Source organism: Phoca vitulina, unplaced genomic scaffold, assembly GCF_004348235.1.
Source record: "Phoca vitulina isolate PV1807 unplaced genomic scaffold, GSC_HSeal_1.0 scaffold3, whole genome shotgun sequence".
In the NCBI taxonomy this organism is placed as follows: Eukaryota; Metazoa; Chordata; class Mammalia; order Carnivora; family Phocidae; genus Phoca; species Phoca vitulina.
In genome coordinates, this window is record NW_022589706.1 from 87,474,403 (window position 1) to 87,487,455 (window position 13,053).

The 13,053-nt window shown below is 37.7% G+C and overlaps 1 protein-coding gene across 2 annotated transcripts in view; it reads left to right on the forward strand.

Moving 5' to 3' along the window:
• The window catches only part of ANK2 (ankyrin 2), a 633,020-nt gene that overhangs the window by 173,031 nt on the left and 446,936 nt on the right, over window positions 1-13,053 (forward strand). The window contains exon 2 of one of the 2 annotated variants that reach the window (XM_032401034.1): window positions 7,840-7,900. The exons of the other annotated variant lie outside the window; for it this stretch is intronic. Coding sequence (XP_032256925.1) covers window positions 7,880-7,900 — 21 coding nt within the window. The 5' untranslated portion in view covers window positions 7,840-7,879. The remainder of the gene's footprint in view (window positions 1-7,839; window positions 7,901-13,053) is intronic. 2 annotated transcript variants of the gene reach the window in all.

A 13,053-nucleotide genomic window follows, 5' to 3' on the forward strand; every position in this document is an offset into this window, starting at 1 on the left:
ATGGTTTTTAATAGTCATTTGGGACTGGGACAGCTTGTCACTTGGGACAACTATAAGGTAGGAATGGAAACATACATTCCGGAAAATGGCTAGAACATGTGGGAAAGCAACTGTACTTATTATTCTATTTTAGTAGTTGCTAAAATTAGGGAAAAAATGTGATTGAAATTAGGGAGTCTTTATTTTCATATGGGTGTTTCATTAGGTTTAGGGAAAAAAGAGATGTTGTGAATCTGATGTTGAGAGTATTTGTCCAGTTAATATTTTATTTGTTGAAATGGTTTTCAGTGTTTTTCTTTGCCAACCTCAGAGCAAAATACTCTGCCTTGAAAGAAGAAAATTAAGAGGCATGATATATTTCACTAAGGAAAGCTATGCATAGTCAGAGGCCAGGAGAATCAAATTGAATTGTGGATCCAAGGGAGGCCAAGAAAGAGCATTTTTAAACCTAGCTAAACACAAGACATTGCATCATAAAAGGGGGAGAGTTAACAGGCTCACAGTGAAGAGGAGAGCACTTAAATTGCTCTCAGTTCTCTTGGAGAAGAATAAACATGTATGCAAAGGCCCAAGAACTGGTTCTCAGTTTCAAAAGGAAATAATGCGTGTTCTGTCAGTGGAGCTCAAACTATTCAAAGGCTCAACCGGACGGCCCGACAGGAGCTGGAAGCAAGGACTTCATGCCGCAGCTCTGTGTCTTTGGCAGTCTCTTGCAATTGGGACTAAAATTAAAAGTAGTGGAGTGCAACCAGTTCTAAATGTCAGATGGAACACTTTGCTCAGCAGGCAGTGCCCAATGCTGATTTTCCTGTTGTGTTTTGCATTGTTGCGTGAGATGTTGAATCAGGTCCCTGTTAGTTCATTCATTAATAAAAGAGCTGGAAAGCAACTTGGTCCACAGTTAATATTCTGTGATATTATTGCCTATTTGCCTTGGACTTTAATTGGGCGAGGTTTTTTTGAACTTGTTTTTTTTCTTTTGACACCTGGAGGGAATGTTCTTCTTTCAAAAAAATTTTTAAAGATTTTATTTATTTATTTGACAGAGAGAGACACAGCAAGAGAGGGAACACAAACAGGGGGAGTGGGAGAGGGAGAAGCAGGCCTTCCGCTGAGCAGGGAGCCCGATGCAGGGCTTGATCCCAGGACCCTGGGATCATGACCTGAGCTGAAGGCAGACGCCTAACGACTGAGCCACCCAGGCGCCCCTTCTTCTTTCAATTTGATTGGTCTTGTCTATGGACACTTCTTATGAACGCTTAAAAGTTGTACTTTCTAAATTGGTATTAAGACACAGAGACAGTTGTTCATACACACAAAGAGAAATATGGGAAGACTTTTTCAAAAGAGTATTGCGTCAACTATCTGATCTCTATGGTTACATATACAATTCTAAGGGATTTTTTAAAAAGAAATTTTATTTATTTGTCAGAGACAGCGCACAAGCAGGGGGAGCGGCAGGCAGAGGGAGAGGGAGAAGCAGGCTACCCGCTGAGCTCCCAATGCTGGGCTCCATCCCAGGACTCTGGGATCATGACCTGAACCAAAGGCAGACGCTTAACCAACTGAGCTACCCAGGCATCCCTCTAAGGGAATTTTAAATGATGGTTCTGATTTAAGTTTCTGAATACTTGTTTATAATTTTGATAGCTCCTAGTAAGGTTATGTGAATATGGACACTGCATTTGTTGAAACTCTAGCCTTTTTTTTTTTTTTTTTTAAGATTTTATTTATTTATTTGGGGCACCTGGGTGGCTCAGTCGTTGGGCGTCTGCCTTCGGCAGGGTTCTGGGATCGAGCCCCGCATTGGGCTCCCTGCTCTGTGAAAGGCCTGCTTCTCCCTCTCCCACTCCCCCTGCTTGTGTTCCCTCTCTCTGTCTCTCTCTCTGTCAAAAAATGAATAAAATCTTTAAAAAAAAAAGATTTTATTTACTTATTTATTTGAGAGAGAGAGCAAGCAAGCAGGGGGAGGGACGGAGGGAGAAGGAGAGAATCTCAACAGACTTCACGCTGAGTGTGGAGCCCAAAAGGGTGCTGGATCACAACCCTGAGATCATGACCCGAGCCGAAACCAAGAGTCAGACACTTAACCCACTGAGCCACCCAGGCGCCCCCAAACTCTAACCTTTTAACCTAGACATAGGGTAGGTCAAATAAGATAGGGCAGGGAAAAAGAAAGGGCAGGCTTTGAATACTCTGTGTGCCAGGGGCCTGTTATTGAGAGTTCAGGGAGCCTCCTGGGAAGCTGAAGAGCAAGATGCTGGCTCTGTAATGGCTCTAGAATAGTCCATAAGTGAGAGAATGCAAATAGTACAAAGGATCCAGGAAATTGCTTCACATAGGTCAGTATTCCTCAAACTTCCGCTTACATCAGAATCACCTGGAAGGCTTGCTAAAACACAAATTGTTGGTCCCCATTCTCAGAATTTCTAAATCAGAAAGTCTGAGGTGGGGTTCAAGAATCTACATCTCTAACAAGTTCCTAAGTGATGCTGATATACTGCTGGTCTGAGGCCCCCTGAAACAAGGCAGTGATTCTTGTCATATTTTTCAAACTTTAATATACAGCAGGATCACCTTGGAGAAGTCGTAAAATCTGTAAAGTCATTAAAAATTATACTGGTGAGGGGCACCTGGCTGGCTCAGTTGGTAGAACATGTGACTCTTGATTCTGGGGTTCTAAGTTGGGTATAGACATTACTTAAAATCTTTAAAAAAAGAGAGAGAGAAATTATACTGGTGACGCTCAAGATTCTGAATTTTGAAAAAACCACCCTTAGTGATTCTGCAGTAATTGATCCAGGGGCACTGGTCTAGGGACTCTAAGCCATCGGAAAATCTCTAACCCTTTAGTGTTTGAGTTCTTCATATTGTCATAACCATTCATGGCTTGAATGTCAGTTAATGACTGTTGAAGTTCTAATCTCCTTGAAAAGCAGGAGAAAGTAAAATGGAAACATTACCGTATTTTAATGGCTTAATGATACCATCGGCTGAATCACATTTCATGAAAATGGGATATTGTGATATAATATGATAAGCATTTAGCAAAACTGAATATAACATGGCTTTGGCATGAAAAAGTTGTCTAATCTCCTGATATTAAGTAAAATGTAAGTAAACCAAATCTCTTAAAGGAGACCACAGGATATAATGAAAAAGAAGACTTTGGAGATGGATAGATCCTGGCTCTAACACTTAGAAAGCCTGGGCAAGTCACTTAACATTTATGATGATTAGTTTTCTCATCTATAAAAGGGACGTAGTGATTTCTGTCTTACATGTCATGAAGAATAAATAGAAATATATATATAGAGAGGGCTAATGCAGCTTCTGACATATTGCAGATGTTTAATGAATGGTAGTTAAAGAAGAAAAGATAGGACACAGTCATCTCTCATCTCATAGTTGTTTTTTTTAATGCAGTTTAACTGTGATATGGGAGATGCTTATCCATCTTAACATTCCTTGGTCAGCAGTTTCAGCCAATGCTTTTGTATGGATTTTAGACTGACTCTGAAAGTAAATATCATCCCTGAAGTTTCTTTCATATAATTATGAATGTAACCTTTGGAGATATAAATTAAAGCTAAGAAATTTTAAAACGAATTTTGGATATTACATGATGGAAAAAATGCCCTTTCTTTGATTAAGTAGATAATATGGTGCATGCTTACTGGCTGTAAGGCTAAGAAAATATTTTTAAAAAGATGAGGTGAGTTTGTATATACTGGCATGACCAAGGTCCATGAGGACCAAAAAAGCAAGTTCCAAAACAGTATGATATAATTTTTCATATAGTAACAACATGTATGTATACAAAGCAATTCAGGAAGTAATGTGTTTCTTCTTAAGCCTGATTATTCCAAGAGTATCTTGCTCTTTATTTGCCTATATGTGGAGTATTTTTCTTCCCTCCACCCTTTTTTATGAGAAGCAGTAGATGGGGCACTCAGCCAGGATTCTTGAAGAGACTTTAATGGAGAGACAATTTAAAAAGAAGTGAGTCAGGTTAGGGAACCAGAAAGGGTGGTGAGGGGCCAGGGGGCAACCATCCTCACCCTGAGGCTAGACCTGAAAGACCAAGGTTGGGGAAATTGTGTTCCTAGCCTAGAGAAGAGGGGCCATCTGACGGAAGCCATAGTGCTAGCAGGATGCAGCCGCTGCCAGAATGTGAAAGCAGGGAGGGAATATGAAGAAAATGTGGATCAGGGTCTCCCCGATGCCACTTTGGGATCTCTTGCTGGTGCATCCCACTGGCCAAACCCAAATAGGAGCCAGTGGTCAATAAAGGTTGTGTGACGCAGTCTGTAGAGGTCATCTTCACAGGCCAAGAGCAAGGCAGACAAGGCAGAGAACAGACGTGAACAGATGGGAGCTCAGGGGTGCCTAGAAAATAACCAGCACAAACAGTTGTTTTTTGTAATAAAATTTTTAAATGAGTTATGTTGAGATAAAGCATCGAGACAGGGGAAATGAGATCAAATTTTGCTTGTATGTAAAGAGGAATATCAAGAAATTTGGTCTGGTTGTAGGGTGAGTCAAAGGAAGTAGTGATGATGTTGGAAAAGGTATTTTGAATCGGATTGATTAGATGATTTTTAATGACAGTTTCAAGATTATAGACATTATTCACTGGATTTTAAAATACATCTGAAAAGACTCTTTTCCAATTATTACAAATTAAAAGGAAATCTTTAGAATATTATGAAAAGCTGGATCTTATCAGGGAAAAAGAATGAAAATAGAAGACAGGATGTTACAGTGGAGAGAACCTTGATTTAGCATCAGGAAGACAATGGCTAGAATCCGGGGTCAGCACTGATCATTTATGAACTTGTTCACTATAGACTCTGAACCCATTCCTCATGGACTCAATGTGCATAATATTTCACATGGTTATTGTGAGACTAAATGAATAGATGTATGTAAAATGCTTAGAAAGATGTCAAGACATAGCCTTCTTTCAAAAAATTACAATACCACCTTTGGAGTGCCAAATTTATGCCAGGAGCATCTCTAATCCCCCAAGTAACCTCATTTCATGAGAAGAACTGAGGCTCAGAGTTTAAAAAATTTTCACAGGACCCATAGTTAGCAGGTGGCAGAGTTAGGCCTTGAAGCTGGGCCAATAAGATTCCAAAGCCAGGCTCTTACTGTTAAACTGCAGTTCACATCCTTTGACCTTTTCTCCCATAAGGCACAAACACACTTAAAATAGCTTTCTGAGAAGAGCCAAAGGATACAATTGTGTAGTAAGTTCTCTCTGAAAATCTGTTCAAGAAAGCTATTTAGGTTGATTCATATAAGCTAAGGTATAAAATACATGAATATTATGTGTGATCAAAGCCTGCTTTTGAAATGTGGCTCAGGAAGTCGTCGTAATCGTCCTGTCATCAAATCCAGATTGCTCTGGAGACTATTTATCATAGTCTGTCTGCCTAATTATATTAACTTGTATAATGGGATACTCAGGAAAAATTGGTGCATTTTCCTAATAGTTTTAAAAAATTGTTATGTAATCAGAGAAATGTCAAAAACTTTAAAGAGCTTATAAACTCTAAAGAGAATAAACACAAAATAAAAGAGTAGGGATTAATAAGATTTATGTGTATCAGAGAGAAAATACAACAAGAAAAAAGATCCTGTTGACAATTGCGAGAAAAAGTATTAAATACTTTAAAACGAGCTTAGAAAAGGGTGTGAATGGACTATACAAAGAAAACTGGAATGCTTTTTTGGGAGATGAAAAGAAAGATTTGAAGAAAGGTTGGATGAGATGACAAACAATTGTTGGGGTTGTCAATTCATGTCATCTATTTATAGGCTGAATGCACTCCTAGTAAGTCTGGTTGGACTTAAAGGTTAATTAAACTCAACAAATTGATACCAAGCTTTAATTGGAAAACACATAGGCATCAACCTAAAAGTTTGTTCTGGAAAAAAAGGAAAAAAGAGCAACAAAGAAGGATATATCCTACCAGATATAGGGACACACATAAATCAGCAAAAATTAGGACTAAAGGGGAGGCTGGGTGCCTCAGTTGGTTAAGCCGGCTGCCTTTGGCTCAGGTCATGACCCCAGGGGCCTGGGATTGAGTCCTGCATCAGGCTCCCTGCTCAGTGGGGAGCCTGCTTCTTCCTCTCCCTCTGCCATTCCCCCACTTGTGCTCTCTGGCTCTCTCTCTCTGTGTCAAATAAATAAATAAAACTTTAAAAGTAAAAAAAAAATTAGGACTAAAGATGAATGGAGCCAAAAAGAGATAAAAGAGGGATACACACACACACACACACACGCACACACAATACACACCCATATTTAAATTATTTTTTATAGAAATTTGGCAATAATTTAAATGCCATTAAAAAGATAATGGGTAGGTAAATTTGCAGACATTAAAATGACATGTATGAACACTAGGCAGTGACATGGAAAAATTATAAATAATAATAAGTAAAAAAAAGAATATAATATTTTGTATTTATTGTGTGTTAGATATGCTAGGTTTGAAGGATACCTACTTATATTCATTCTAGGATTATATTCACTTGTTTACTGAGTACATATTCATATTCATAGATTTAAAGGAAAAAGAACATGAATAAATAAGAAAATGTTGAGTTCAGATAATGGAATAAGAATGATTTTTGTTGTTCCTAAAATTCTTTTACTTTTTGTAATGTTTTTACAATGTTTTTGTAATTTTTTTTTAAAGATTTTATTTATTTATTTGAGAGAGAGAGAATGAGAGAGAGAACACGAGAGGGGGGAGGGTCAGAGGGAGAAGCAGTTTCCCCGCTGAGCAGGGAGCCCGATGTGGGGCTCGATCCTGGGACTCCAGGATCATGACCTGAGCCGAAGGCAGTCGCTTAAGCAACTGAGCCACCCAGGCGCCCCTGTTTTTGTAATGTTTTAACAATAAAAGTTTTAATATAGGTTATGTAAACTTGCATATAGAATATGACCAGTGGGGTGCCTGGGTGGCTCAGTCGGTCAAGTGACTGACTTAGGCTAAGGTCATGATCTCAGGGTCCTTGGATCCCTGCCCTGCGTCCAGCCCCACGCTCAGTGGGAGTCTGCTTGTCCCTTTCCCTCTGCCCCTCCCTCGGCTTGTGTTCTCTCTGTCTCTCCTTCAAATAAATGAAAAAAATTTTTAAAAATGAAGTAGAATATGACCAAAGCCTCAAACAAAGTGTTGTTTGGCATTCTAAACTTGAACCAATAAAGACAGACCTCAGTTATGAATGCAAGAGTTTTATCTTTTTTTTTAAAGATTGTTTCTTTATTTATTTGACAGAGAGAGAGAGAGAGAGAGTGTGTGTGTGAACACAAGCAGGGGCAGAGGGAGAGGGAGAAGCAGGCTCCCCGCCGAACGGGGACCTCCATGTGGGGCTGGATGTGGGGCTCGATGCAGGGCTGGATCCCAGGACCCTGGGATCATGACCTGAGCCAAAGGCAGATACTTAACCGACTGAGCCACCCAGGTGCCCCACAAGAGTTTTATCTTGTTCACAATTATCTTGACCATGTTAAATCTACTAATGTTACTTAAAGTTCCTTATGATTAGATGTACATTTTCAGAATTTCTTAAATCTGTTCCTTTTATATATGCTATTTTTACATCTTTTCATCTATTTTCTTTTGCCTACTTCTGAGCTCTTGAAATATTTACATATTTTTTGGTTTGCTCTTTTGCATTTAGAATAGAGTGAGTTTTCTTATAATGTAAATTATTAGTGCCTACTACAAACCTATTTTTATTAGAAATGGAAAAACTCATCTTTATGACAAATTAAAATGATTTCAAACTTATATTTCCTTTTTTTTGTTCTTTTAGGTAAGTAACTGAACAGGGACATGAAGAACTGATATTTCAAATGACAGCCATGTTGCAAAAGGTACTTTTGGTATTTTAATATTACTATAAAAGGAATTCTATAAAAAGACATAGAGGTTGGAATGTAACTAAATACAATCTTGGCAAAAATAATTTTTTAAATAAACAGATGTTTAAAGATGTTATAGCTTTAACAATATTTTAATTATGAGAAATGTAATATATGATATGACTTTTTTCTGTAGTCTAGGAAATTATTGTCAGTATTATTTGGGAGTGGAAAGATAAAGAAATTGATCATTGTGTCCACATATTCACTGGTGGAAGGAGGGAGGTGGGGGGCAAAGTTTGATGCAATAGAGAAAATGAACACATTGGGATTTGTACATCATAGTCATCTATTTTTTCTAAGGGCTTGTGGTTTCTTCTCTGTGATCAAAACATTACCTCCAGAAGTGCTCATAAAATTGATTGCTCTAAGCTTGTCAATAAAGCAGTTTGATTCTGGATAATTTAAATAGATTAAATCATGGTGGAGACTTCTCCAGATCTATTTATGTAAAAAAATTTAAATAAAAGGGAGGGAAAGAGGGAAGAAGAAAATAAGGAAATATTGTACTCAGAGAAATAATAGAACATAAAAATTCTTAGTCTTGGTCATCTGTCACATGCATAGTTTGGAAATCTGATTTTTTTTAAGTCATAAATCTCATCTAGGAGAATCTCTTTCTTCTCTAGAAGAAATCTTTAAAATACTGTAGAAACCATCATGTCTAGTTACAGGGGAAACAGTTGCATTATGAACTGTTAGATGAGCTGTGTGATGCCGTTAACGTTGGCAATCATGCAAAAGACCCGTGATATTTGAGATGCAGTGAAGCATGTATTGTCCTTTTATACTAAATTAACAACTCATTTCAATGAACAGAAGATATATGAGAATATCAAGAGAGGAGAAATCAACTCAACTTATTATAAAATCACAATTTAAAAAACATTTCTAATTTTGCTTTGAAATTTTCTGAAGGTCCTACAAATCTCAGGACGGGTGCCACTGAAAAGGCTTAATTTGAAGAGAAGTTTGGAAAAAAGTTGGGGAAATAATTTTATACCAAAAAGTTTATACTCTTTTAAAGGTGATCATTAAATTAGCATAAATTTTCTGTACTTTGTGGCTATATTTTTGAGTGTCAAATGAGAATTAGGGACTTTATTAATTTTGATTATGGGAGAGCACCAATCAGCTTGGGCTAGTTTTAGGAAGGGCAGATATTACCTTGTCTTATTATATTAATATGTTATGATACAATTTGCTTCACTTGAGATACCAGTGAGACTTCCACATATAAATGTAAGTCAGCAGTTGGATAGATGAGTCTTAGAAACTCAGAGGAGAGATCTGTGGTAGATTTTGGGAATCATTGTCTCACAGTTGGTGACTAAGACTGTGGGAACAAATGTGGCCACTTTTGTAGAGATTATAGTGGGATAAAGACCCCAGGACTAATTCTAGTACTTGAAAGAAAGGCGACACTAATCAGTTGACAGGAGTGTCAAATGTTGCTAACAGGTCCAGAAAGATGAAGACTTCAATAAACCCCTTAGATTTTTCCACATAAATGTCCTTAGTGACTTTGGCAAGGGAAGCTGTGGTGGAATGGTAGGGGCAGAAGCCAGATTGGAGGTGGGTTGAGAATAAATAGGAGGTGAGGAGATGGAGTTAGCCAAAATAATAGCTCTTTGAAAATTTTGTCTGTGAATAAAAGTGGAGAGAATCCAGTAGCTGGACAGGGATGTTGGGATGAGAAGTCTTGAACATGTTTAAATGTTAATGGGGATGATGTAGAAGAAGGGGAGAGACCGAAGGTATGGGTTTCTTGAGAATGAAGGAAGGGACGAAGTAGGCAGCACAGGAAAAGGGATTACACGTAACTGGTGGCAGGATACCTACCTCAACATAACTAAGGCAATGACAGTAAGATGTGTATAGGGACGGATAGGCTCATCGACTCGTTAGGGGAAGGTTAGGGGGTATCAACAATGGTCTCTATTTTCTCCATGAAGAAGGTATGGCTAGAGTAGTTAGTAAGGATTTGAGGAAAGGAGGAAAGTTTGAAATAGTGTTTGTAGAGAGTAGAAAGGCAGAGGGAGAGTTGCGTTGGGGAGTGTGTTATTGGACTAGGCTGGTATCAATGACTTGGAATTTGTAGTGTTATCAGATTCTCTGAATTTTGCCAGTGGTCTTAAGCTTCCAATTTGTAAGCTTTTCAACCTTCGGTCAATCACTGTAGACTGTGAAAAGCGTTAGGTGGTAGAAGGACTTATTTAAACCTAGTAAATGATTACCTTCTTCCATAGAATTAAGATGGAACCATATTTAAGGACATTCATCCAAGTGTGGTCTTTTCCCTTAATTTTCATGGATGTATATTATGTATATTTATAAATGTACTATATGTATGAATATTACTTTCAAAAAATCAGAAATCAGAGATATTCTGCTTCAAGGAAAGGAATAAGAAAGATAGTGACTATTCTTTTTTTAGGTCCTCAATTTTGGTGTGTGTCTCCTAATGACAGTATTTTCATGGCAAAATTTAGGAACACTATTTGACTTTGAAGAAAAGATTACTTTTTTTTTTTAATCCAAAGCTTGTGTCTTGTTTGCCATGACAGAAGAGAGCCTACCGTCCCCACTCAGGTATCATTAGCTTGGCACATTCTTCCTCTTCTGGCAAGTATCCTTTGGACAGTCAAGTTAGGCTGTGGAAGTATTAAAAAGACCCAGAAGATGAAAAACTTCAGTCTGTTGACTTTGAATTATAAGAATGTTAATTTGCACATTTAACTAGAAATTCTAAATTCCCATTTTGATTTTTAAGAGTGTTTACTTGAGGGCATAGAACTCTTTATTAGACTGAAGAGATCTTCTAGTTCAGGAACTTTCAAATGTTTTTTTAGCTGCAAAACCACTTTGAAAATTAAAATTTGGTGTAAACAAAGATAAAAAGAGAACTGTTCTAGTTCCAGTAGGCATGGGGGACCTGGGACCCACCTACACTCGCCGCCTCCTTCCCCCTCTCCTTATCTCACTTTCAGGTAGGTCTTCTGAGACATCACCAATGAACCTCCATGGAACATTGAAGATTAAAATTCTAGATGATCATAACTGTAGTGAATTACATCAAAATATAAGTTTCTTAAGATAAATTGTGGTTTGAGGATAATTTTTGTCTCTGTAATAAAATAAGCAGGTTACTGTCAACTTTGACCCAAATTGCTAATTTTAGTGATAACAGATACTAATTTTGGCCAAAGAAGCTGCATAAAAACCATTTCTAAGTATGTTGCAAATCTGGGGTTGAAAAAGCCAAGCACTCCATTTAATTAAATCTGCTGGTTAGGGTGACCAAAGTTTGTAAATGGGAAGCCCTTTACTAAGCTCATGAATAGAGCGGTTCTTTATTGTCCTCAAATGGTGTACATATGACTATGGTAGAGAGGATTTAACTGCCTTGATCTTGAGCCACCATGAAAGTGTATAAGTTACCAAGATGATACTCTTCTTTTGAGGTATGACTTTGCCTGGGGCTGATAGTATTTACAGACATGGAATTGAATGTTTTCAAGAAAATAACAGTACCCTGTCTAGTTGGAAACTAGAGTGTGGATAAGATAGAGACAAGGAATGGTCAAATGAAGCCTAAATTGAAGTATGTAGAACTTGCTAACAGTTATAAAGACAGACTAATAAAACTAATAGGGGACAGTATGAAACATATGATATGTGACACATACAATACCAAATAGCTTATTTGTGTTATTTTTAATAGTTGTAGCAACCCAGTAAAGTTGGTATTAGGACTTGTTTTTCTATTTGATGAAACAGAGGCTCATGGGAGTTGAGTAGCTTGTCCAATTTGCACAGTAAATTACCAGCAAATGTGGTGGAGCCAAAATTTAGCTGGATCATTTTATTTCAAGACAAAAGTGACCTATTGAAGTCAGACCCAACAGCCAGCTGGGATTAGAACTAGCTGAAGCTTTGAAGGGAAAGTTCAAAACTGTTAGAGACAGCAAGAAAAGGGCTAGTCCTCCATGCCAGAGAGTGCTACCCAAGAAGTTAAATACTTCCAATGGTTCACTGAGAAAGAAGTGGCTTGAGAGTCCAGTGAGGATTTGTATCCTTAAAACTTACTGCCTTTTTAATTGCCTCCACACAGTCCTCCCTCTAAATAACTGTGGTGATTAGAGGACTATCTCTGCAGGGCTCAGGCCACTTGGGGCTTATGCCAACAAGAGCTTTTAATATAGAGATCAATGGGATGAGCTCTGGCTGGCTGAGGACTCCCTCTGGTGTCTCTGACTTTGGAAGTCTGGCCCATTACCCTTTCATTGAAAGATTCATTTCCTGGGGAAGGAGAAGGAGCTCAGTTCTGGATTATGTCCCTGACATCTTCTATTCAGGTATATCCCTGAGTCATAAATTAGAATCTGTATCTACTGGTATATGAAATCTTGTTCTAGTTATAGAGAAGCAAGGAACAAAAGGAAATGAAAATAATTAAAAGGGTTAAATATGACATCATATGAGCCAAATACAAAATTTACAGTGTTGAATTTTTACATTTTTTAAGGCTTGTTTAAATATGTTGGGCTTAAATAAATAATTAAAAAAAAAACTTTAAAAAGGGGCGCCTGGCTGGCTCGGTTGGAAGAGCATGCAACTCTGGATCTCTGGATCATGAGGGCGAGCCCCAAGCTGGGTGTAGAGATTACTTAAATTAAATAAAAAAGCCACCACCAACAAAAAACAAAATCAAACTTAAATATGAGGGGCTACTGGGAGAAAATAGCAGAGACTAATCTTTTCAGGTATTAGGGAATAATCATTGACATGATTATTGATAATCATGTGTATTGATTATTGATAATATGTGTATTTTTGTTTGCCTGTGATGTCAACGTTTTTATACTTCAAGTGGTGCCAATTTATCTTTTCATGTAAATCATATGTAATATTTGAGACATTTCCTATGGTGACGGAATATTGGTCCTTTGTTCTGACCAATAATTATAACACGATTTGCTTAAATTTAGATAACTCCAAACTCTCAAGCTCTGTATTTTCTGGGATATTTTTTCCTGAAGAACATATATAATTGAGAGAATGATAGAATTACATTTGCTCATCTTAATCCATTTCAGTGTTAC